Source organism: Colias croceus, chromosome 20 (assembly GCF_905220415.1).
Source record: "Colias croceus chromosome 20, ilColCroc2.1".
NCBI lineage: Eukaryota > Metazoa > Arthropoda > Insecta > Lepidoptera > Pieridae > Colias > Colias croceus.
Genome location: NC_059556.1, coordinates 2308158 through 2336035, shown reverse-complemented (window position 1 = coordinate 2336035; position 27878 = coordinate 2308158). Strand labels below are relative to the sequence as shown.

The 27878-nt window shown below is 36.2% G+C and overlaps 1 protein-coding gene and 1 non-coding gene across 4 annotated transcripts; one reads left to right on the top strand and one right to left on the bottom strand.

The window, feature by feature from the left end:
- Window positions 1-474: 474 nt before the first annotated feature.
- Window positions 475-26910, bottom strand: LOC123700741 (phosphatidylinositol 4-kinase type 2-beta). Of its 3 annotated transcripts, none has more exons than XM_045648057.1 (11): window positions 26563-26910; window positions 11744-11862; window positions 10519-10719; window positions 9478-9603; window positions 8831-8928; window positions 8329-8461; window positions 7958-8103; window positions 4197-4272; window positions 3282-3421; window positions 2252-2344; window positions 475-956 (listed from the first exon to the last, which is right to left on the bottom strand). In XM_045648057.1, exons 1-10 carry the CDS (start codon window positions 26786-26788, stop codon window positions 2257-2259), a joined length of 1353 nt encoding a protein of 450 aa, XP_045504013.1. In that variant the 5' UTR covers window positions 26789-26910; the 3' UTR covers window positions 475-956; window positions 2252-2256. The 3 variants fall into 3 exon arrangements, with proteins under 3 accessions (XP_045504013.1, XP_045504014.1, XP_045504015.1); XM_045648058.1 differs by having other exon boundaries at window positions 475-953; XM_045648059.1 differs by lacking the exon at window positions 26563-26910 and adding an exon at window positions 26036-26165.
- Window positions 11315-11387, top strand: Trnav-cac. The gene has a single exon. It is a non-coding gene; the product is annotated as a tRNA-Val (tRNA).
- Window positions 26911-27878: the final 968 nt, after the last annotated feature.

Here is a 27878-nt window from a genome sequence, read left to right as displayed (position 1 = left end):
TTTTATCGATAATTGCGTAAAAGAAATTAAATATCCAAGTATTTCGTACTTTAAACGGCTGTACAAAATTGATAAAATTTTTCATTCACGAACAAATAGTAAGATTAAAAAGAAAAAAAAGAGTGGCGGCTTCTTTGGCGTATGGAAAAAAATACTAGAATATACAACTTGAACATAGTTATCAATTTTCATACCACCTAGAACTAACTTCATGCTGTTAAATTTAGGTGTCGGTGTGCGCGCGCATCGTAAAAATTCACTCTCATCATTTTTCTCCATCGCGCCAAAAGAAGTATAACTTCAAAAAGATATTCCAATAAAAAAAAATACAACAAACAATGATCGCTAGTGATAATTTTATGAAAAATTAAAAAACAAACAAACAAATAACTACATACAAACGCCTTTTATTTACTTACTGAAGTTGAACTATATTTAATTTTTGAAGTCAAAACATTGTACTGCCATTTTTTAAAATTTTCCATATACTCAATTCAAAAGAACTGCTAGAATTTCTAAATTTTAAAAATACATTGAAGCTTATATTAATATTCTAGGATGATTATTTTATTAATTCAAATTTTCTTGGGAAATGGGATTGTTATAAAATACAAAGTTATTGATACATACTATATTATGTACTTATTATATTCGTGACATCTTGGTCCAGTATTAAAAACCAAGTCACAGGTTCGATTCTTGGTGAATAAAACGTTATTCTTAATTAAAATACGGTTAAACATTTCAACATTAAATAATACAACTATAAAACCTCCAAACATGACATTTTATTATGATTTGAGTAAAAAATACATAATGGAATGCAATCAAAACAATTTCAACTTCAGTAGAGTACAGTATTTACCGAGCTATACTAAAACATACATACAAAATGTTCTATACATTATATTAATAACAGTGTCTTCGTTCCTAACTACCGTCGGTGTTCAATGCTGCTGAAAAAAAAAAGAAAAACGTTCATTACAATTATACTTTAGTTTACGAATCATTTATAAATTAAAATTAAATTAAAATTCTATACTGTAGGGCTGTGTTTATAAGTCAAGAAAGTATATTTTAAGAATGAAATTATATAACATATTAGAAATATCTATTTAATATTAATAAATATTAGCTATAAATAAAATGCAGACATCTTATCTTCTGTGTAATGTATGTTTGTATATGATGGTGTAATATGTGTACTGTGTAGTGTGAAATCCATGTGTAGCACGTGTTATACACTCTGCAGAACGTTTAGCACGTGTTATACACTCTGTAGAACGTTTAGCACGTGTTATACACTCTGTAGAACGTTTAGCACGTGTTATACACTCTGTAGAACGTTTAGCACGTGTTATACACTCTGTAGAACGTTTAGCACGTGTTATACACTCTGTAGAACGTTTAACACGTGTTATACACTCTGTAGACCGTTTAGCACGTCTGTAGAACGTTTAACACGTGTTATACACTCTGTAGAACGTTTAACACGTGTTATACACTCTGTAGACCGTTTAGCACGTGTTATATACTCTGTAGAACGTTTAGTACGTGTTATACACTCTGCAGAACGTGTAGCACGTGTTATACACTCTGTAGAACGTTTAACACGTGTTATACACTCTGTAGACCGTTTAGCACGTCTGTAGAACGTTTAACACGTGTTATACACTCTGTAGAACGTTTAACACGTGTTATACACTCTGTAGACCGTTTAGCACGTCTGTAGAACGTTTAACACGTGTTATACACTCTGTAGAACGTTTAACACGTGTTATACACTCTGTAGACCGTTTAGCACGTGTTATATACTCTGTAGAACGTTTAGTACGTGTTATACACTCTGCAGAACGTGTAGCACGTGTTATACACTGTGTAGGGTGTGTTGCAAGTGTTATACACTCAATGGGATGTGTAGCGCGTGTTATCCAATCTGCAGTGTATGTAATCTATACTAATATTATAAAGCTGAAGAGTTTGTTTGTTTGAACGCGCTAATCTCGGGAACTACTGGTCCGAATTGAAAAATTCTTTTTAATTTTCTCATTTATCATCCCGCTACGACCAACAGGAGTGGAGCCACGGGGGTGAAACCACACGAAGCAGCTAGTCCATTATTATGTCTGTGTTGTGAATGTTATTCTGTTTGTAATGCATGTTATGTACTGTGTTGAGCGTGATTCTCGTATTATCCTCCCTATCTGTACTACTTATTTAATAAATAACGAATAAATAAACAGCACACTACCATCATCACCACCAGGAGAAGAATGGCGACTTTTGTTGGAAGCGCTGCTGGAACGAGTCGAAGAATCGCGATGACGTCGTACCGCTTTTCGACCTGAAAATTTTAGTTAAACACATTAAATATGTACAAAAGTTTTTCCATTTTTATTACAGAATTAAACTTTAAAAAACGACTAGAAGCTCTACATTGGCTATTTTGCTCTTTCTCGACGATAACAATTGCCTCCCAAGGAAGGCCTTTCTTAGGGTTCTACGGTAGGAAACGCACTCTTCACCTAAGGTAATGTAGGCTTGTGGGTAGATCTTAGGACTCTTAGGTTACTAAAAAAAACTCATTCACCCACAATAATGTGGAAGATTCATAAAAAAAGAAAGCAAAAAAATAAAGCATTATTAAGTAGACATTACAGTAAGAAATGAATTCTTCCAAAAAAATTAATGGTTAATGGGTGGTATTCTGAGTAACTGTCAAGCAAGTTAGTAGAATATATTGCAAACATTTCTGTGTACTATAAAAAAAAAAAACGTTCCCCCCTCCTTAATTTCCTTTACATTACATATTGTTATGAACACTTTTTATTAATATTTTTGTAGAGAAACTTCTTTAGGAGCGTTGAGAGTAAAATTGCAAGGTCGCGTCATGGCAATACCGTCACTTCATGGAGTAACGCGACGATTTTGGTATCTTTGAATCTTGCCAAAGAACTTTCACTTCTTACACGTTTGCTCGGCACACACGCTCTTTTTTCCTATATATTTATATTAAACTAGCTTTCCACCCTCGGCATCGCCCGCGCAGTCAAAGAAAAACCCGCATAGTTCCCGTTCCCGTGGGATTTCCGGGATAAAACCTATCCTATGTCCTTTCTCGGGTATCAAAAAATCTTCATACCAAATTTCATGCAAATTGGTTCAGTAGTTAAGGCGTAAAAGACAGACAGAGTTACTTTCGCATTTATAATATTAGTATGGATTCTCAAACTAAGACCACTTTTATCCATCTATTATTATTTTTTTCTCCATTTACTCACCGTTCCACAATAACGGCGGGCATTTGCACCAACTGCACGGGGCTCTTGCCATCCTTTAGCGCCTGTGTGAGGTTTAGCACTTGTCCCCGCATTACTGACATTTGCCGCTCGAATAGACCCTTGTCGAAACCTTTGTCTTGCTGCATAGTAATAGTTGTATGTTTTATTCATCGGTTATTTATATTATTTTCATTTAATTTGCGTTAAATTGTTTTATAGAATACTAGCTTCCGCCCACGACTTTGTACGTCCATCCCCGTTTTTCCCCGTTCCCGCAAGAATTTCGGGAAATCCTTTCTTAGCGGATGCCTACGTCCTAACATCTACCTGCATGCCAAATTTCAGCCCGATACGTCCAGTGGTTTGGGCTGTGCGTTGATAGATCACTATATCAGCCACCTTTGAGTTTTATATATATATATATAAATTTACGTAAGACTTTACAAGTGATTTCGAAATGGAGATAATTAATATATTACCTATCAAAACACGCGGGTACGATTACCAAACGCAGTTTTTCTGGATACGGTTTCTTGAAATAGAGAAATAACTTTTCTACTTTAAAAGTTTTACTTTTTAGTTACTTTTTCGATACACACCTTGTTTTAAATTACGACTAAATAAATAATTTCGTTATATCTCAACATATATTTTAAGTGAAGTCCCATGTCCCCGTAGTGGGGTAAGGGGCAGATGCATTATGCATACATCTGTTTCACTGATCGATTTTCTTTAGGGACAAGTAGGTGATCAGCCTTCTGTGTCCTACCAGACCGAGACATTTTTTTTTCTTCGTCTCCACCGGGAATCGAACCCAGAACCCCTCGGTTCTACGCTCACGCGTCAACCACTGTACCAAGGAGGTGGTCAACCAACCAACATATATTTACAAATGTATAAAATAAAATACCTCACCTTAAACAATATGTGTAGTTCATCGCATAGTTCCTGAACGAAATTCATATCTGACAGCAGCGGCAGAACCAACTCCCTGAAATTTGAGAATATATACTGATATTTAAAATTATCTCACTTCTTGTGGAATTAAATTAGTGGCAGTTAAAATAACATACTTATATGTGTGTACTTTATATTAAACTAGCTTGCCGCCCGCGGCTTCGTCCGCTTTGCCCAAAACCTAATAAATTATAAACTAAAACCTTCCTCTTGAATCACTATTAAAAAAAAATCGCATCAAAATCAGTTGCGTAGTTTTAAAGATTTAAGCATACAAAGGGACATAGGGACAGAGAAAGCGATTTTGTTTTATATTATGTAGTGATTAAACACAGATAGCGGATTAAAATAAGAATTTCGTTTGTTACAAACGTGATCACTATGATTTGAACCTCGTTTTATTTTTTTGTGGAATGGTTTTTCGTCATGTATCTATTAATATTATAAAGCTGACGAGTTTGTTTGTTTGCTACCTTGGAAAGAGTCAATCAGTCAATCAGGAACTACTGGTCTGATTTAAATTCGGTGTTAGATAGTGTATTTATCGAGGAAGGCTATAGACTAGATATCATCACGCTAAGACCAACAGGAGCGGAGCAATGCGGGTGAAACCGCGGAGCACAGCTAGTAAGCTATGTATTCACTTGGTCTCCAGTGGTAGGGGTGCACAATGCACATAGCTTACTTTCTCATCGTTTTGCCACTCTGCTCGCTTTCTTCGACAGCGCAGGCAAAATCGCTGTTTACAACTAGTCTATATAAAAAAGTGTGTGCTGACCACAGGTGTCAGAAGTGAAACTTCTTTGACAAGATTCAAATATACCAAAATCGTCACCTTACTCCATGACGTGAAGGTATTGTTATAACGCGACCTTGAAATTTTTTTCAAAGTGCCTAAAGAAGTTTCACTTTAAAAATATTGAAAAAAAAACACTTAGGCTAACGGCTGAGCGACATACACGGACTGCTCGAGCGGTTGGTCCTTGGCTGCTCGAGCTGTCGCTACAAACCGCGCAGTTGACGGCTTGAAGCGGTCGCGACGGCTCGAGTAAGGCAGTGAATGAGTGTCCATAGTTCACCGCGCGGTCGCTGCTTCAAGCCGTCGGTCTCAACTGCTTGAAGCGGCCCTTATAATTATACACTGACTTGGTCTCGTGGCTGAAGGGCCGCTTGGCCTGCGGCAGCCAGGCCCAGTGGTAGGGGTCTATATATAGTGCATCTACACTCACTTGGTCTCGTGGCTGAAGGGCCGCTTGGCCTGCGGCAGCCAGGCCCAGTGGTAGGGGTCTATATATAGTGTATCTACACTCACTTGGTCTCGTGGCTGAAGGGCCGCTTGGCCTGCGGCAGCCAGGCCCAGTGGTAGGGGTCTATATATAGTGTATCTACACTCACTTGGTCTCGTGGCTGAAGGGCCGCTTGGCCTGCGGCAGCCAGGCCCAGTGGTAGGGGTCTATATATAGTGTATCTACACTCACTTGGTCTCGTGGCTGAAGGGCCGCTTGGCCTGCGGCAGCCAGGCCCAGTGGTAGGGGTCTATATATAGTGTATCTACACTCACTTGGTCTCGTGGCTGAAGGGCCGCTTGGCCTGCGGCAGCCAGGCCCAGTGGTAGGGGTCTATATATAGTGTATCTACACTCACTTGGTCTCGTGGCTGAAGGGCCGCTTGGCCTGCGGCAGCCAGGCCCAGTGGTAGGGGTCTATATATAGTGTATCTACACTCACTTGGTCTCGTGGCTGAAGGGCCGCTTGGCCTGCGGCAGCCAGGCCCAGTGGTAGGGGTCTATATATAGTGTATCTACACTCACTTGGTCTCGTGGCTGAAGGGCCGCTTGGCCTGCGGCAGCCAGGCCCAGTGGTAGGGGTCTATATATAGTGTATCTACACTCACTTGGTCTCGTGGCTGAAGGGCCGCTTGGCCTGCGGCAGCCAGGCCCAGTGGTAGGGGTCTATATATAGTGTATCTACACTCACTTGGTCTCGTGGCTGAAGGGCCGCTTGGCCTGCGGCAGCCAGGCCCAGTGGTAGGGGTCTATATATAGTGTATCTACACTCACTTGGTCTCGTGGCTGAAGGGCCGCTTGGCCTGCGGCAGCCAGGCCCAGTGGTAGGGGTCTATATATAGTGTATCTACACTCACTTGGTCTCGTGGCTGAAGGGCCGCTTGGCCTGCGGCAGCCAGGCCCAGTGGTAGGGGTCTATATATAGTGTATCTACACTCACTTGGTCTCGTGGCTGAAGGGCCGCTTGGCCTGCGGCAGCCAGGCCCAGTGGTAGGGGTCTATATATAGTGTATCTACACTCACTTGGTCTCGTGGCTGAAGGGCCGCTTGGCCTGCGGCAGCCAGGCCCAGTGGTAGGGGTCTATATATAGTGTATCTACACTCACTTGGTCTCGTGGCTGAAGGGCCGCTTGGCCTGCGGCAGCCAGGCCCAGTGGTAGGGGTCTATATATAGTGTATCTACACTCACTTGGTCTCGTGGCTGAAGGGCCGCTTGGCCTGCGGCAGCCAGGCCCAGTGGTAGGGGTCTATATATAGTGTATCTACACTCACTTGGTCTCGTGGCTGAAGGGCCGCTTGGCCTGCGGCAGCCAGGCCCAGTGGTAGGGGTCTATATATAGTGTATCTACACTCACTTGGTCTCGTGGCTGAAGGGCCGCTTGGCCTGCGGCAGCCAGGCCCAGTGGTAGGGGTCTATATATAGTGTATCTACACTCACTTGGTCTCGTGGCTGAAGGGCCGCTTGGCCTGCGGCAGCCAGGCCCAGTGGTAGGGGTCTATATATAGTGTATCTACACTCACTTGGTCTCGTGGCTGAAGGGCCGCTTGGCCTGCGGCAGCCAGGCCCAGTGGTAGGGGTCTATATATAGTGTATCTACACTCACTTGGTCTCGTGGCTGAAGGGCCGCTTGGCCTGCGGCAGCCAGGCCCAGTGGTAGGGGTCTATATATAGTGTATCTACACTCACTTGGTCTCGTGGCTGAAGGGCCGCTTGGCCTGCGGCAGCCAGGCCCAGTGGTAGGGGTCTATATATAGTGTATCTACACTCACTTGGTCTCGTGGCTGAAGGGCCGCTTGGCCTGCGGCAGCCAGGCCCAGTGGTAGGGGTCTATATATAGTGTATCTACACTCACTTGGTCTCGTGGCTGAAGGGCCGCTTGGCCTGCGGCAGCCAGGCCCAGTGGTAGGGGTCTATATATAGTGTATCTACACTCACTTGGTCTCGTGGCTGAAGGGCCGCTTGGCCTGCGGCAGCCAGGCCCAGTGGTAGGGGTCTATATATAGTGTATCTACACTCACTTGGTCTCGTGGCTGAAGGGCCGCTTGGCCTGCGGCAGCCAGGCCCAGTGGTAGGGGTCTATATATAGTGTATCTACACTCACTTGGTCTCGTGGCTGAAGGGCCGCTTGGCCTGCGGCAGCCAGGCCCAGTGGTAGGGGTCTATATATAGTGTATCTACACTCACTTGGTCTCGTGGCTGAAGGGCCGCTTGGCCTGCGGCAGCCAGGCCCAGTGGTAGGGGTCTATATATAGTGTATCTACACTCACTTGGTCTCGTGGCTGAAGGGCCGCTTGGCCTGCGGCAGCCAGGCCCAGTGGTAGGGGTCTATATATAGTGTATCTACACTCACTTGGTCTCGTGGCTGAAGGGCCGCTTGGCCTGCGGCAGCCAGGCCCAGTGGTAGGGGTCTATATATAGTGTATCTACACTCACTTGGTCTCGTGGCTGAAGGGCCGCTTGGCCTGCGGCAGCCAGGCCCAGTGGTAGGGGTAGGCGCGCCACGAGTCCGGGTGCTTGAACGGGAACGCCAGCCCGTTGTCGATCGCCGCTATGCGCACTTCTATACCGCCGTTCCACTCCTGTAATACCAGAATGTGTGTGAATGAATAAATAAATAAATAAATAAAAAAGACGTGTGTCACTCGGGGACTGCCGCGGTAAAGCTATTGCATGCTATGCCTTCAAGCCACACCTCCGTGCCCGTCGGAGTGGGCGTGAGGTTTTTCGTTACGCAATTTCTGGATTCGGTCCTAGCGCTCAAGGCCCGCGATAGAAGCTATGCAATAGCTTAAAACTCAACTCACCGATGGCTCAGTCATATCGTGGTCCGTCCTATTACTTGGCGCGTCGTACTTGATCAGCCAGTTGTCGTTGCCGCGGTCCGTGTTGCGGATAATGTAGTCCAGCACCACGAGACGCTCGAATTGCAACTGGAATCTTTTATAGGCGGATAAAATTAAAGAAATTGTCAAAATTATAGTTAAAAAATACCAAATTTTAAAAACAAAGTTCCCAAAAACCGGCCAAGTGCGAGTCGGACTCGCGGCACTCGCGTTTCAAAGAAAAACCCGCATAGTTCCCGTTCCCGTGGGATTTCCGGGATAAAACCTATCCTTTGTGTTAATCCAAGTTACCCTATATATGTGTGCTAAATTTCATATCGGTTCAGTAGTATTTGCGTGAGAGTAACAAACATACACACCTACACATAGACATACATCCATCCTCACAAACTTTTTTATTTATAATATTAGTAGGATATTTCTTTCTTTCTTTCTAATACAATATGTTGGCAAAAATACTCACTTTTTCATAACATGTTCGGGCGGTGGATCCTGTTCGAATCGTCGCAGCCAATAATCTGCATCCTTGTAACCTTCTACGAATAATTGGAATGATCCCATCTGCAATTGTAAAAATAAATTATGTTAATTTATCTACACTAATATTATAAAGATAAAAACTTTGTTTGTTTGTTGGTTTGTTTGATTGTAATGAATAGGCTCATAAAGTACTGGACCGATTTTAAAAATTCTTTCACCATTCGAAAGCTACATTATCCACGAGTAACATAGGATAGGTTCTATCCCGGAAATTCCACGGGAACGGGAACTATGCGAGTTTTTCGGTATGGCCGGCGGAAAGCTAGTTTTCTATAAAAAAAAATCTAAAGGGCAACTGTAAAAATTATTGGTCACCATTATTACCATGCCAACCGTTGCTTAATTTCGATTTTTTTTATTTTATTTTTTTTTTTTTTGATATAGCGGCAATAGAAATAGATCATCTCTGAAAATGGGAATGGTTTATCGATAACTTCGTTTTTTTTTTTCACAAATAAATAATATTTGAAAAACATAACCCAACATCATATTTTATCAAAATTTTTTTAGTAATCTTGCCATATTTTAATTGTTATACTTATATACATAAAATCCAATAAATAAAACAACCTTAGGCGGCAACCCCATCCTGTTGAACCTTAAATTGGGGAACTGTTCCGTGATGGCCCGCTTAAGTCGCGACCTTTCGCGGTCTATCCGCAGATAGTTGAACGTCTCTGACACTAGTTTCACCACCTGGAATTTATTACATTATTGTTAAAATGTGTATAAATTTTTTAGTGTGTTGGTGATCATTTTATAAGTTTCCGAGAAATTGCATAGTTTTGGGTTTTCAAAGAAACCTTTCAAAGAAACTTTCCTGTAATGTGTGCAATATTTTTTGTTTTTTTTTTTTTTTTAATATTTCATTTTTTGCCTTCGTAAGTTGCATTCTGTATTTATCTGTGTACCATAACTTGGTTCAATAACGATGTTAGTTTTTTTTTATGAACCATATAAATTTAAAACAAAGAGGAATGCATCATGTACGCTAATAACAGGGCAGATCCGACTTTTTTACATAATAATATATTTTCTTTATTCTCGTTCATACAGTATTTTACACGCTTCCAAGTTTTTCACCTATATTCAATAAAGTCTCGATAAACTAACAATAACAACAAACATTGTTATTCATATTACATTTTTAAGATAAGAACGATAATGACCTATTATTATTTGTTCAAGACTTCACCTACTGCGTGTGATATTCGTTAAAACATAATAAATAATTCTAGAGTATTTAGAGTGAGATAACTGGGTGTCTATAGTTAATCTTTGAACGAAGCAATTTTAGTAGATGAAAATGCAAAAAATTATTAGCGAGTTGAATAACGCATATTAGAAATAAGGACACCTTTTCCAATAATTGATCAGAATGCTGGTCTTCTTAATACATCAAACATTGTATATCACTCTGACAGACCAAACCAGGTGTTCGTTTCTAATGACGCCCTACTAAATCATTGAAGTTTTGGTCCTTCGACAATCATCGCAATATCCTTACCCTAGTCTTCGGAACGACCTTCAGATCTATCTTTGAATCTACCACGCACTCTAAAAGGGTAAGGGTAATAATTTTTATTTATTTTTTATTTATTTAATCCTTACCCTAGTCTTCGGAACGATCTTCAATCCGATCTTCGAGTCCACCAGGCTGGCTCCCGCCTCTGATAAATAACCCTGGTTGGGAATGAGGCAAGATCGCCCGAAACAGCACGGGCAGCACAGCTTGTGCATCCACTTCGTCCATTTTGGATTGAGACGGCCGTAAGGCTCCTCGTCTTTCGGTTTGAACACGCCGACTATTTTCTGTAAAGTATAATTTTTCGGATTGTAAAATCTGTACGTAGGTATGATAGTTAGTAGGTTTAAATACTTACTGTAATTCATTGAAACTGACCGACCGACTGTAATTGGCCTATTTTTGAAACTATTAAAATATTGATTTTAGACAATAATTCTACTAAGTTAATTAATTCTAAACTAAGTAGTTAAAAAAAATCGACCAACTTTTTAAATAGATATGTTTAAAACGCAATTCGAAATGAACTCGTACTCAATAAATAACATTATCAACTCATATCAACATTTAAATAAACTGATTACGATTTCGTATAAAACAGCCAGCCCTGCAGTCAAGACCCCTCCTGACATCGATTTTAAAACACTGTAATGCTGACTAATGACTTTTTAAATTGTAAGGTAGAAGATTTCTATAAAAGTTTAGATAATTAAAGATACTTTTAGCAGTTATTTATCGCATACTCCCTAAACTTTAATTTAAAATTATTTAATTAAAAAACAGGGTTCAAAATCAAGCAGTGAGATCTTGGCCTAACATTATCAGTTGATAATAACTGTCAACAGTATTAACTGATACTTAATTTCAATGGCACATGCATCGGTTTCCGTAGTGTAGCGGTTATCACGTGTGCTTCACACGCACAAGGTCCCCGGTTCGATCCCGGGCGGAAACAAACTTTTATTATTTTAATTTTATCTTGTACCCTTCACACCAAATAAGGAAATTCGTCTTAAAATTTCCTTAACCCCGCGAAGGTATCAATGTTCGCTTCAGTTTATTTTTACTATAATATTTAAAAGTAATTATAGTAAGTAATAAAGATAGAAGCGTGCGAATATTGTCATTAAACTTGTTGTAATATATATAGGTCAATAACCTGTACAATTTCAATATAATTTTATAACGGGCACAGTAGATAGTACAAATTCTAGCTATTTCTTACCCTAAATACAATTATTGATTCAGACATTCAAAGTAATTTCATCTTTTTTGTAGGAATGAAAATTGTTGTAAAAAAAGCTAACTCACCCCTCCTGGGTTCTTGACAAAGTACGAGCCGCTCGAGCCCTGGTATATCCTCTCCGGGAATATACCATTGTCTATGGCTACCTCCGCCTGCCACACCAGTTCGCTGAACTGCGGGTCATCTGGGGACAAACGAGTATATAATATAAGTAACTATCTAGATTCTAGATATATTATTCTTAGGGTCGGCGCAAAAGGACCACCGAATACAGCCACATCATATTATAATGAAAAAATGTTTCAAGTCAAGTGGCTGTCGCTGGCCATCAGTGGCTGTGATCGGTGGCCTGCGCCTACCGACCCTTACTTATACATAAATCCGAAAGTTTGTTTGTTCGTCCCACGCAAATACACAAAATTTGTTACGTATCAAACGCATAAAAATTTCCTAACAGATTGTGTTTACGCTCCTGAAATATTATGTGTCTTTGACTCTTTGGTAGGTTATCTATACTAATATTATAAAGCTGAAGAGTTTGTTTGTTTGTTTGAACATGCTAATCTCGGGAACTACTGGTCTGATTTTGAAAAATTCTTTCGGTGTTAGAAAGTTCATTTATCGAGGAAGGCTATATATCATCACGCTAAGACCACCAGGAGCTGAGCCACGCGGGTGAAACCGCGAGGCTCAGCTAGTGTATGATAAAACAAAGCGTTTGTCGGGTCAGCTAATACACACTTAATAAAGTTAATAATGTTAAAAAGATTTGAGTATAATCACCGGATTAGATACATAAAATCCGGAATATTATAACCGTACTAATAATTTTATTATACGGCATTTAGTCATTGAACGCAAAATTAAGGTTCAATGATTTTAATAATTGAAGTGTTTTGATACATAGCCATACATGAAATATAAAAAGCCCAACAAAATATTAAAATATTTCGTACTACGCATGAAAAAGTAAAAGCTGAAATCATAAACAACGATTGCTTAATGTCTAAAAATAAATTAATACGTAAGCAGGTACGTTACAATGTAAAAAGAAATTGTTTACCACAAACTTATATTCCCAGAGTTGAATTTGGTTCCAAAAATAATTATCTTTAGCATTTAATATGATAAGACAAATATAGTAAATTCAATATAACTTAAACCTTTATTTCTGTGAAGTGGAATAAATTTCGTGTTTTTTTTTTCGTATTTTTGCTTGATAGTCCGGAACCCTTTTTATATTTTCTCTTTTCCTAACGCCTTATTCTTGGCTCACCCACCTCCTTTAAACATCTTTCCTTACGCTATACATACGGTGGCCTGGAAGAGATCGTTACCTAGCGATAAGGCGACTGTTTGCGCATATATTTCTCTTATTCTGTGTTCTTTATGTATGTCTATTTCTTGTGTGAGCAATAATTAATGATGAAATAAAATAAATAAGTAAACTCTTCGTGCGTCCGACTCGCACTTGGTCGTTTTTTTTTATTAATCTGTTCCTGTGGTGTGAAATGTTTATTTCTTTAACACAAGCGAAGCCACGGGCAGAAGTCTACCTTATCCTTGATCATACATACGCCCTGCTAATTGCTAACGTACGTAAAAACATATATACGCCGGCGAAATGTACACAAACATAGATTCGATGCTGATAGTAAATCTGCGTCATAGGTATTGATTAATTCTAACATAACAATAGATTTACGTCTTGTGTGCTTTGCATGGTAAAGATTTTGCATATGTACCTCTAGTATGTTTTAATAGAAAATGGCTGGTTATCGTTTTTACCGGATTAAAAATAATATTATTGGGTATATTGTGAGTATATACATAATTTTTTTTTACATAATTTCATACGTAAAAATTGTGACAAATAGACAAATAAATAACTTTCGCAATTAACATTTTTTGTGTGGAATTACGGATAATTTTAAATACAATTGTTTATTTTTACTAGATAGAAGGTTAAAGATTGCCTTAATCTTTGGCGGTTGAACGATTGGCCCTATGATGAAACTTTTAATAGAAATTTTATCATATTACATCTAATATATTAATTATTAATACATTAAAACCTCCTACAAGCATTTCCATCCGTAATAACATACTAAATCAGTCTCAAAATTTTTATATTACCTATCGGTAATGTTTTTCAAAAAATTAAGAAAAAATCAACAGAACTACGAAGAATTTTCAATAGGACAAAAGTTTATCATGCTATTTATATTCAAAATATATTTATAATCTGTAATTGCAGCCTAGATTGAAGTCAATTAATTGTATTAATTTTATATCAACCCTGAACTCGTTATAACATCTCCAACGATTGTCTAGATACACTTGAATAACGAACGTTATACTATTATTTTATTATAACTAAAATATTTTGAAATACCTACTTCCAAGAACTCTATCACCGTATTTCGATGCATTGTGAAACCTTAGAGCTTTTTGAAATATGATAAGTTCGTAAATGTACACTTATAACAAAGAGAAAATACTTCGTTGATAATAATCTCAAGTTTGAAAATTGGAATTTATTTGTAAGTATTAGACAACGCTGACTGCCTCCTTGGTACAGTGGTTGACGCTTGAGCGTAGAACCGAGGGGTCCTGGGATCGATTCTCGGTGGAGACGAAGAAAAACAAATGTCTCAGTCTGGCAGGACACAGAAGGCTGATCACCTACTTGTCTCTAAAGAAAACCGATCAGTGAAACAGATGTACGCATAATGCATCTGCAAGGGACACGGGACTTTTTATTAGACAACGCGAGCGAAGCTGTGGGCTAAAAGCTATACTTTAAAACGACCTACCCTAACCGAGTAACAATGAAACTGTATACACACTATTAAATTCAGTATTGTACAGAACAGAAGGTCGGAAAGTGGTTGCGGTTTTGGATAAACATCACCTTGTGTTAATTAATTAAATATCGAGTTGCATCATGCATCCCCGTCAAGTAACTTGATCTTTACAATGTTATTTATCATCTATACATATAATAAATCTGTAGAAGGGTCAATTCTGTACATTGAAAATATTGAAAAAATAAATACCAGGGGGTGTTACTGGATCGATACTCAACCCAAATATGTGATTAAAAAAATTTTTGTCTGTCTGTCCGTCTGTCTGTATGTGAAGGCATTACGTGAAAACTAACGGTTCGATTTCGATGAAACTTGGTATAATTATACCTTATTATCCTGGGCGTAAAATAGGATACTTTTTATCCTGGAAAAATACGTAGAAAAAAATTTATCTTAATTTTTCAGCTTTATCCATAGACGTTGTTCTGTAGAACCGCGAACACACGTTGCGTATGATTATAGGTCTAGCCGTATTTGGGTCCAATAGATATTTATAAGGCATGGCATGCATGGCATTGTCAGAGTTACTCAAAATGGAGAAATAAACCATCCACGCGAAGACCGACATCCGCGCGGACGGAGTCGCGGGCGGAAGCTAGTATAAAATATGCATAGACTTATGCACGTATGTATATATTTGCACCTAAATTAATTCCTCCCTGAAAAAATGCTAGTTACTAATATTATACATGCGCAAGTTTGTGAGGATGGATGGATGGATGTTTGTTACTCTTTCACGCAAATACTACAAAACCAATTACAATGGAATTTGGTAAGTAGGTAGCTGAAGACCCAGAATAAGACATAGGCTACTTTTTATCCCGGAAATCCCAGAGGAACGGGAACTATGCGGGTTTTTCTTTGAAAACGCGGGTTTAGCCTCGGCGTCGTCTAGCTTACCATAATTTTATATCTTACGCTATATTTTAAATATTATAATGATATTATGTATTAGAAAACGTTTTTTCTTATAAATAAAATAAATAAATAAAATTTCTTTATTTGCATAATGTGTGTACAAAGATATTACTTATACTTAGGTAGAATCAACACATTAGCCATAAATGGCGTGCAAATTCCGCAACATTATTTTATATAAAAAGTACATTATTTCATTGTCACATGATAAAATTTACACATTTTATATTATATTCATTAATCAAAATTAAACATAATATGTTACAAATTTAATATTATTATTTATGTTTGTTTCACATATCTAGCATGTAGGTATGGTCATTACATATAATTTTATATTTTGAAGAAATAAAAGAAATGATATTCTTATCTGATCTCATTAAGATTTCAACACAACACAACTAGTTAAAAGAAACAACTATTTACAAATTCAAGTTATTCCATAGCTCATTAATATTACGTAATTAACATTAACAACTCGAACGTGTCTCGAACTCGACTAAAATAGTAGAGTCGACTTCAATTCCTGTTTTTAGCAATTAGCATTGGCCATTGATATTAACCTAGAAATGTTTTATCGGCCTTGTGAGTACACTTGTACTAAAAATGTACTGCTTTTGGTAACTGACCATAGAAAACCGGCGAAGTGCGGGTCGGACTCGCGCACGAAGGGTTCTGTACTATTAATTAAAAAAAAATACAAATTAACACGTTTATTGTATGGGAACCGAAAGTTTAAATGTTGTCTGACCTGAAATAATTCTACTAAGGAACCCTAATCAGTATATTTTACGACTTTTCTTAGACTTATAAAATATAAACAAAAAATTTCATATTTTGCTCGACTTGAAAGCGTGTTCAAGAAGTAAACTTATTCGGAGTTATTTAATGATTTTAATTTTTAATATTCTTTAGAATTATTAAGACTAAGATATTTTCTTGCATTATATTGTTAAAAGTCGGGTATAAAACTACGCTAACTGTATCTGTATACAATCATTCTTCGAAATAATAACACTACATAAAACGCAAATATGTACTTTTTAGACCAAATTTTGTAGTTATTTAAGACTAGCTGTGCTCCGCGATTTTACCCGCAGTGCTCCGCTCCTGTTGTTCTTAGCGTGATGATATATAGCCTATAGCCTTCCTCGATAAAAGGGCTATCTAACAACGAAAGAATTTTTCAAATCGGACCTGTAGTTAGTTAGATTAGCGCGTTCAAACAAACAAACAAACATACAAACTCTTCAGCTTTACAATATTAGTATAGATTTATATCTATTAATAACGTCGAGATTATGTTTCATAGAACAAGGTCATGTAAGAATTAAAAATCAATTATTTTAATTAAAAGTTAAAACCAAAACTAATTGCATCAAAACGTGTAAAGTCAATATTTATGACGACATGCGTAATCCACGCTATTTATAAAGTGCAGAATATGATATGAATATTGAATATTAGGTAACTAGGTACCTATTATTATTTATTTTGTATAATAGTTCTAATATTACACCGTACACCGTAAGATCAATTATTCTATTATACCATATGAGATAATCTATATATATAAAACTCAAAGGTGACTGATATAGTGATCTATCAACGCACAGCCCAAACCACTGGATGTATCGGGCTAAAATTTGGCATGCAGGTAGATGTCATAATGTAGGCGTCCCCTAAGAAAGGATTTCCCGAAATTCTTGCGAGAACGGGGAAAAACGGGGATGCACGTACAAAGTCGTGGGCGGAAGCTAGTATATCATATATTCAATTTTGTTGAGTAATAAAAAAAATGATTACTACTTTGGAGCATATTTTCTTTTTTTTCTGTATAGTTGCCGAAGCAAAGGAAACGCGAGTAGATAGTTTCATACTAGAATGAGTTACCATCGTTTTTACTTTTTACCTAATTGCCTTTTTAGTGATAAGATATTTTACCATATGTACTAACATTATTTGTTATATTTATCGCGTTTGTTAGACATAGTGTTGTCACTGGTAAAAAATTATTACACCTCAAAATTTTTCTTATATTCATGACAAAACATAGACCTCTACAACGTTATTTCATATTCTACATTAAAAATGATTAAAATTGATTCCTTCACTATATCTTTTATAAACATAATTAGGGATAGATTAGCCTGATCCATCTCTATATTAAATACGCTGGCGCTGCACCGATCCTATTCTCAATTGATCGCATACTTTCAATAATCAGCAACCGCCCATATGATAAAATCGATAACCCGCTAACCCACATAAGCATTTAACAGTTAACTCAATATAATTTTCCCTTTAGCCCTTTTCCCCCTCGGATCTCAGTCAGAGTGGACGTGTTTGTTGTGTTCGTTTGTCTAAAAAATATTTTATTTGCGAATAATTAATTAAATTAAATCGAAACTAAAGTCAGCAGTATCAGGCGAGCATAAGCCGTACGAAGTTATTTAGCGTCGCTGTGGATGTGCGAGTGAAACAATCTGTGAGTAAAAGAGCAAGCGTTGAAGTAAAATTACAAATAAATGTACTAGGAGAACATCAGTAAAAGAGATAAAACGCTAAAAACTGTACAAAAAATTCACAAAGTCTATTAATGTCGTCTTAGCTAGTTGGACTGCAGTACGGACGAGACAACGTCTTGAGGAAAGTGAGTTCTAGCCCCAACAGAATATATTGAATTTTTTATATTTTATTTTTATTATTTTTTTATATATTTATTTTTTGGGCCTCATAATGCCCCTTAAAAGAACACCACCAACTGGCTCATCTAAATCAAAATGTGATACCGAATCGGACTCAAATACTCCGTCTTATGGGAGACAAACTATAAATATAAGCCAAAGACGTAAACGCAAACTGGAGCACGGTGAGGAATTGAGTGATTTAAAGGAATATTTTAAAAAGGTTTTTACGGAATTTAAAGATGAACAAGAAAAGAAATATGCCTCCTTGCTTAACAGATTTGAAGAAATGAATAAATCACTATCAAATTTCTGCAAGACAACGGAATTCATCTCAAAACAATACGATGATTTAAAAGAACAATTTAATACCTTAATAAGCGAAAAGAAAGCACTTCTTAATAACACGAATATGCTCGTAGATAAAATCGAAAACTTTGAAAGGTATCAAAAAAGAGCTAGCCTAGAATTGAGAAACATACCTTCACGTATACCGGAATCCAAAGAAGACCTTTTTAAAATAGTTATCAACACGGGCAACTTCCTAAGTGTTCCTGTCGCTCCTTCGGATATCTTTGATGTATTCCGTACTAAAGCAAATTCACAAGGCATGAAATCTCTGATAGTTGAATTTAATTCAGTTATAACTAAAGAAAGATTTTTACAGTCATTGAAAAAATATAATCAGATAAATAAACCGAATTTCTTCAACTCTACAAATCTGGAAATTGAAGGACCGTCTAAACAGGTCTATATGTCAGAATCTCTTACCGCAAAAACAAGACACCTTTTTTATTTAGCCCGAGATTTTGCAAAAACCAATAACTATAGCTATTGTTGGACATCCCGAGGTTTTGTTTATTTGAAGAAAAAGGAGGGTAGTCAAGCAATTCGCGTAAACTCGCAAGATATTCTAACATCCTTATGTATATCAAAATGACTAATTTTTGTAAAGTTTAAATATTTTAATTTTGTAAACTATTTTTTTCTTTCAACTTATTATGTATTTATTACTAAAATGATTGTAAACAATTTCAACAAACACATAACATATACACATGTTAATTATACATTAATTATCTACAGAAACACATATTTTTATCACTTTATAAACGACACCAAATTCATCCTCCAGTACTACATCATAACTACCATTTATATTGATTGTGGATCTGAATGTTATTTGCACTTCCACTACAATACAACCGCTTTTATAATCTGTTTAAAAAAAAGTAAATATTGCTTAGCTAATTTAGACACAACTGCTTGTTGTTGTAAGGCTATAATATTAGGTTTTCTCTTTGTCGCAATTAAAAAAACCCCAATTTTAAATACACTATATACGTTTCTATGTACAAATGTAGAAGGTATCGTTATTTTGTATTGTCTTAAAAAATCGTATACGCCCTTTTATATAATGAACAATCAGTATTATATCATTTTATTTAAAATTCGATGATGTTAATCAAATACACAAAGACATAGATTCCTTTAATATAGCTGAATCTACTATGTGTGATATTGAAGACTGTCGGTCTCACCTTCCAGTTTCTAAAAAATGTTTAAAAATTTTCCAGCAAAATATACGTAGCTTAAGTTGTAATTTTGATGGTCTATTAGCGATTCTTACCAGCAGTGGAGTTTTGTGGGACTATGTTGTCTTGACGGAGTGTTGGCTGTCACTTAATTATAATATACCAATTATGGAAGGGTACCACCATCACGCTAGTACGAACAATCGTACTCAAAACGAAGGCGTCGTGGTGTATTATAGAAATGAATTAGTTACTCTGGTATCGGAACCACAAATAGTGGACGCAAACTGTGTTATTCTTCAACCAGATCGTAATACTATCGTTATTGCTATTTATAGACCTCCAGGGTATAAAAATATAAATAACTTTATTCAATCTCTAAACAGCATTTTGATGAATTATTCTTCCACTCAGAATATAATAATCGTGGGTGACATTAATATTGACATTAGCGAAAATTGCTCGGATATAAACGCCTTCACTTATTTGGAAATGCTAGCATTCCATGGCATTCAACCGGCTCATTCTCTTCCTACTCGCTATAAATCATGCTTAGATCACGTTTTACTTAAAACTAAACTAGCTGCTCATTGTCTTATACTTCCAACATCTCTTACTGATCATAACAGTGTAGTTCTTTATATTTCCATAAATAAAATCTTAAAACCCACTACCCAGTAAACATGTAACACATATAAACTATGATAAATTAGGTATTGATTTAAATGAAACAGATTTTGAACCTCTTTACACATTTCCGGATATAGATGATGCTGTTGAATGAAATAAACCTGAACAAACATATCAGACGGACAGGCTCTTCAGCACATGTTTCCAACCCCCATTCTTTTGTTATGCTACCTACCACTGAAGATGAAGTCAAATCTATAATAAGGAATCTAAAAAGTGATTGCGCTGTTGGTCTCGATCTGATTTCTTCCAATATCCTAAAGAATTTCTGTGAAATTTTATCTCCTCATATAACATATATTTGTAACTTGTCAATATCGACAGGACAATTTCCTAAAGTTTTAAAAAAATCTAGAATCCATCCAATCCACAAGGGCGGAGACAGGGACTGTGTTAATAACTACAGGCCAATTTCTATCCTTCCAGCTTTGTCAAAAATTTTGGAAAGAGTCATGAATAAAAGGCTTGTTGACTTTTTAGAGAAGAATAAGCTTTTGTCTTCAGCTCAATTCGGTTTTAGAGCTAACAAATCGACTTCTGATGCTGTACACGAACTTACAAATTTTATTGTGACTAATATGGATAAAAAGAAGAAAACATTAGCAATATTTCTGGATCTGGCCAAGGCTTTTGACACAGTCTCTGTCCCGATCTTGATAAACAAACTTGAATGCTTAGGTGTTAGGGATATACAATTGAATCTGTTCAAAAGCTACTTGACTGATCGAACGCAATGTGTAATAATTGACGATGTTACCAGTGATGAGGCTCCTATCAACTATGGCGTCCCGCAGGGCAGTATTTTAGGCCCTACTTTGTTTCTCGTCTATATTAATGATTTGTGTCAACTTAAATTTCCATCAGCTAAAATCATTACCTTTGCTGATGACACATCTTTGGTATTCAGCGGTGATACGTGGAATGAAGTATTTTTAAATGCCCAACAAGGACTTGATGAAGTTACTGAGTGGTTACATGTAAATTCCCTAACTTTAAACATCGATAAGACAAAGTATATAACTTTCTCTATGAAAAATACTGATAAAACTGATATGCATAGTTTAATTTCACACTCTTGTAACAAAAATGATCCAAACTGCACATGTCCTAGAATAAATAGTACTGAATCAATAAAATACTTGGGCGTTATTATAGACGATAAATTGAATTTTCAATCACACATTAACTTAATAGCCACTCGCACCCGTAAGCTTATCTCAATTTTCAAAAATTTAAGACATGTTGCTGATGAACAGCTCATTATAACAGTATATAAAGCCCTATGCCAGTCACTGTTGACCTATTGCATAACATCTTGGGGTGGTGCTCCTAAAACTTATTTTATTAAGATAGAAAGAGCACAACGAGCTGTCTTAAAAGTTATAAAATTTCTGCCTTTCTTTCACCCTACAAAGGACGTTTATGTGATGACCAGGGTACTAACTGTACGACAGTTATTTATTCTTCACACAGCTGTACGCCAACATTCTCTTACTACCTTCAGCCTTGAGCGGGCTAACGCGTCACGCAGAAGGGGCAAAATTTGTGAAACAAATAAGTTTAGTACAAAATTTTCACATCGCTTTTTTTGTTACCCTAATATCTACAATAAATTAAACGAAATTCTCTCAATTTTTTCACTAACAACTGACAAATGTAAACGTGTGGTAAAGGAATGGATTCAAAAATTGGATTATGCTGCTACCGAAAACTTGCTTTAAATTGTGATGTTAGTAAATATGAAATTAATATTAATAATATAATAATAAATTATTTATTACAGTAGGTAAAATGATAAAATTGCTTTCAGTGTAAATTATTTTATTTAAAATATAAATAAACAAATGGATGAATTGGAAAATATTTATGACACACAAACACAAACGCGCGCACACACACACACTCACAACACACACACACACATACACACACACAACACTCACACAACACACAAACACATATGTAGGTATATTATTTTAATTTTTTTTTGGTTTTTAAATTTTAAATAACAATAAACTTATGTCGTTCTCACTACCTAAGCACAAACTCTTGAATTATGTATGTGAAACTTATTTTTGTAAGTGTTTTTTGGTTCCGAGGGCGGGGACCTGGTGATCTGTGATACCGGTTAAAACCCATTTCAGACACCAGCTCCTCCAACTCCAGCTTATTGTTTATAATTTTTTGTATGCATGTAGATTAATTTTGTGACTGGGAATTGTGAGGAGAAATAAATAAAATATTTATTATTATTATTATTAATTTGCATACAAACTTGTTAGCTCTTATCACACTAAATTCAAATACCTATTAACTACACAAAATTACACAACACCAATACCATTTTATCTATCTTTTATGAGCTTCTTTTTCAATTCCACAGGTAGATTACGTAAAAGGGTTTCTAATATTAAAATATCTCCGCAATCCGCATATTAAAATCTTAGGGGGCGTCCATAAATTACGCGTCCATTATTTACAATTACGAACACCCTTGTGTTCGTAACGCTTTCACGACTAAAGGGATGTTGGATGCCAAGCTCCTCTCTTAGGAACCCGAAAAGCCGATCAATTAGAGATTTTTATTAATTATTTTTAGTTTACGTGATATAAACGCGAACGAAGCCGTGGGCGGTAAACTTGTAATTTATATTGAGTAATTTTTCTATTTATTCATAGCAGTCATAGATTTAATTAAAAAAATTATAAATCTCTTATACCTACATCGAAACTTGCAAGCCAAATATAAATAACCAATCTAAAAACATACAACGTGCATAATATCTACATAATCTACATAAAAATTATAATAATATGCCGCCCGCGCCCGAGAGAATCTACGTAACCATCTGTTGAATATTCCCAGAACAGATAATGATAAACCTATATTATATAAAGATATATTTATTGATTCGTAGTCCGTAGATACAATCAAAGATATGAATATTGGAGTGTGCGTAAGTGCAACACAAATGCGAAAGTAATCCTGTAGACTGTATGGTATATATACCATGTGCCACCATTATTATTCTTACTATATATATTCAAGACTCAGCTTATTTAGGTAACTTTAGAGTAGTTTTGTAAATTATCTTCAACATAGTTACGTCATAATTTTACGTGAGACGACCATATAAACCTTTTGAAATCAATACCTAAAAGCTGATTAAATCTAGTCCAGATTAGCTTTACGTTCAATGGACGATTTACGTACCAAAGTACAGTATACCTTGGTGACTGTAACTAAAACACATCTTTATATTCACCCTACAAGAAATACTTACGCCTACGATACAAAAGTCGTGGGCAGAAGCTACGTATCTCTACAGTAATGAGATTATAGATGGCACCCTAATCAACCGACTTCAAAAAGGGAAAGTAATCAATCTGACACACATGTAATACTAGATAGATGTACATAGATGTGCCTCGCGACTTCATTCACCAAAAAACTTAGGGTTTCATTTATTATAACATTAAAAAATTTTCATTCGAAATTTCATCAAGAATGGTGCTGTTATTCAGCTGAGTAAAATTCTTTCAGTGTTAGATAGGCCATTTATCGAGGAAGACTATATTTCATCACGTTAAAAATAACTAGTTTATAATATTAGAATCTATTAACTATTTTCCAATTAATCCTATCAATATTTTCGTGCAACATGCGTTTCCACTGTTTATTTTGATATTTTCCTGTCTACAAAATTCATAGTAACCAAACCGACTCATACACTTTATCAATGCGTATTTATTGATATTATCTGTATTAAAATTACGATTACTCTAATCTATACTAATAACAAAAATTTGAAGAGTTTGTTGTTTGAACACGTTAATCTCAGGAACTACTGGTCCTTTTGAAAAAAATCTTTCAGTGTTGGATAGTCCATTTATGAAGGAAGGCTGTATGCTATTTAATTTCATGTACCTATGACGTGGCTGAGAACGCGAGGCACAGCTAGTTTTAGAAAATTACCTAACGCCATCAGAAACTTTTCGAAGCTTCTTTTTTAATAGATCTTCTAAAACTGCAGGCCCTTCTTGATGTTTATACCTCTCCTATATTAAAAGACTGTTTAAAACCATTTAAAATACTTATATTTACTTGTGGGCATAAACTATAATATTGTACTGCTGATGCTGGTACATTGCAAGCCTCACTGTACGGTTGGAGTTTGAAGCATTCTTCAAATTGCTTCTACAGCTTTAGTGTTATTCATTATTCACATTACACAGATAACTGGCGAGTATCATCAAAGTCCGTTCATCGGTTTTAACATGTAAGAGTAACAAACCTACATTATTTGAAATTTTACTGACAAAGCTGAAGAGTTTTTTTTTATACACGCTAATCTTATGTTAGATAGCCCATCCATCGAGAAAGGCTATATATCATCACACTAAGATCAACAGGAGCGGAGGTGGGTAAAATTTAATATTATTACCAAGTATGTAACACTGTAGCTTTGCATTAATAATTTCTAATTGTTTTTAGATATACCTTCAATGAGGCATGACTAATTGGTCATTTACTGGTCTCGCAATTAGAGACTTAAGTGTGAATCAAATTAACATAATTATTAAATAACTAATGACATAGTGTGCTTCATTTTAAACTTTTAAATTAGAAATTTAAATGAATCAGTTAAATTATTTAAAAGGACAATGGGAAACAAATGTATGGAGTCTGGGCCCACCCCGCAATAGTAACATGACGTGATATACCATTGCATAGGGCTTTTTAAGCGGAACATTATTTATTATTACAACTATGGTCAAATGTTAGTACTTTCGGCGTCTTAAAGTATTTTAATCTAACTTATTATTTATGGATTTTTATAAGGTACAATGGTAATAATACACGTATTTCACTTTGAATAAGATTTATTCGTCGTCCTGTACATCGATAACAATTACATCGTTTAAAAAATCCGCGGGGGCCAGGAATGGTTGATATCTCCCAACTCCTATAGGTACCAAATCAAAGATATTATATGAGCGCAAGTACCTACAGTTCGCCGTCCGGTCAAGCAGTACAATAATATTGTGTTATCGCGTTTCTTCCAACTTGGTTTCGATCAATTAATACGGTAAATTATAATATAATTATTGGTAATTATGGTTCTAACACTATTCGGTAATATATTGAAGCAAACTACGATAATTAATTGCAGGGATTGGGATCACTTTTATGACAGTATAACTCCGAAAGTACTGACTTTTAACCTTTGATGTAATACTAAGTTTTATTCGGTATAAAAATACCAATTCATTCATGAGTTTCTCACTTCTATTGAGAGGTGGGCCCACCATTACTCATTGTCCTTTAGTGTATAATACATAATAAAGTTTTTTTTAATGTTAGATCAAATAGTATTATATTAATTAACATTGAAAAGTTTACATATTCTCAAAAAAAACATATTAAAAAGAAATATCTAACAAAAATAATATAAAATACAAGGCTGCATAAAATGTTTAAATTACTCATAAACAGTTCAAACACAATCAACTGATAAAAATAATTGGTTTAAATATATAAAAATACAGTAAAACCCCACAAGTGTTAACATATGGACAACTCTAAATGCACAAAACTACAATATTACCCTAAAGTTCACAAATAAACATCAAGCATATGTTCACAAGTCACTTACTGCAAAGAAATGGGAATTCCATAATAAATAATAAACATATACAGTAATATTACACCTGAAAACACTTTACAGCTGTTACGCTTCACTGAAAATTGACATCAGTGCTACTGCACCTACATTCAGACTAATGTCTAACTGAAATATGCTAAGTTTCTTGAAACAAAAAAACCGATTAATGAGCTGAAGTTTGCTCAGAGTAAACAAATGTGTTTACAGAATAATATGTTTTATTTTGAGCGAATTTTCAAAATGGACATAATATACACGAAATTTAGTCATCGATACCGAGAACAGGAAAACGAAGTTTCGTGTCAAGGTGAAATTTCATTGAAATCTTCGAGATTTTAGATTACGCTGTACCCACATAAATCGACTATTCAGCGGTCAAAGAAGCCAATCAAAGGTAAATGAAGACCATCAAGTGCGGATGGTAGAAATTTATCGATATTAATCCAACAATGCACGCTAGATCGCAAAAAACATGATTCTAATGAATTAATTATTGGAGAAATGATATTTCGTTTTACCTGGGAAATGATTGAATGATACTTCTACGTCGCCGCGGCCGCCGAGCAGCGGCTGCGACTCTCTGTTTACACCCGGAGAATCCACGGTGCCCTCGAACCCGATCTCTGGCACTAAACAAATGTCTTCAGCACTGCTCGATAAAGATACCACGCCGTCATCAGGAGGCGGAATATTTGTGTTCGGTTTGTCGAAGTCGAGATTCAACAGAGTCTCTTCCGTACTCATGAGTAATGTTAAATAATTGTACTATATTGAGCCTCATCTATTTCGTCTTGTAAAATTCTTTGTTTCACAATCATTAACACAAACACTTTGATTCATTCAATTGAAAAACAGAGACTAAAGAGCTGAACGATTGACAGATTGACATTCGATAATGACAACTTGACAATTGACATGCAAAGACAAGCAACTAAATGTACAGATTAAAAATATTACACAAAAATAGGAACTGTAAACATAATATTTTATCATCTAATCCATACTAATATTATAAATGCGAAAGTAACTCTGTCTGTCTGTCTGTCTGTTACTCAATCACGCCTTAACTACTCAACCAATTTGCATGAAATTTGGTATAGAAATGTTTTGATACCCGAGAAAGGACATAGGATAGGTTTTATCCCGGAAATCCCACGGGAACGGGAACTATGCGGGTTTTTCTTTGTCTGCGCGGGCGATGCCGCGGGTGGTTAGCTAGTATTACATAATTATATTTAAGAATGAAGAATCCATACTAATATTATAAATGCGAAAGTAACTCTGTCTGTCTGTCTGTCTGTTACTCAATCACGCCTTAACTACTCAACCAATTTGCATGAAATTTGGTATAGAAATGTTTTGATACCCGAGAAAGGACATAGGATAGGTTTTATCTCGGAAATCCCACGGGAACGGGAACTATGCGGGTTTTTCTTTGTCTGCGCGGGCGATGCCGCGGGTGATTAGCTAGTATTACATAATTATATTTAAGAATGAAGAAATATATTGATTACAAAGGAATATAATGCAGATTCATTAACTATTTTATATTGACTACGAAAGATTCACAACTGCATAAACTTGCTTTCTGCATGCTTCCTGCCCGCTTTTTTAAGGCCCCGTTTCCACCTGCAAGTAAACTCGCGGAAGTCTTGCATGAGTTACTTGCAATGTCGTTTACATATCCTGCAATTTATTGCTGCAATAAATGTCATGCAAGAAGCTCGCGCATCATACTATCGCAACTTATCGCGGAGGTGTTTACACACGATCTTGCGAGTGACGGGATAGGAATTACTGTTACAATTTTTCTATTCTATTTTGTGAAATAAAT

Coding starts and splice junctions, on each gene's coding strand:
- LOC123700741 (XM_045648057.1), bottom strand. CDS start 26,788: ATGAGTACGGAAGAGACTCTGTTGAATCTCGACTTCGACAAACCGAAC. Junction 8,929..9,477: donor GGATGGGGTTGCCGCCTAAG/GTTGTTTTATTT, acceptor TTACAATTGCAG/ATGGGATCATTCCAATTATT. Junction 8,104..8,328: donor ACGATATGACTGAGCCATCG/GTGAGTTGAGTT, acceptor CTGGTATTACAG/GAGTGGAACGGCGGTATAGA.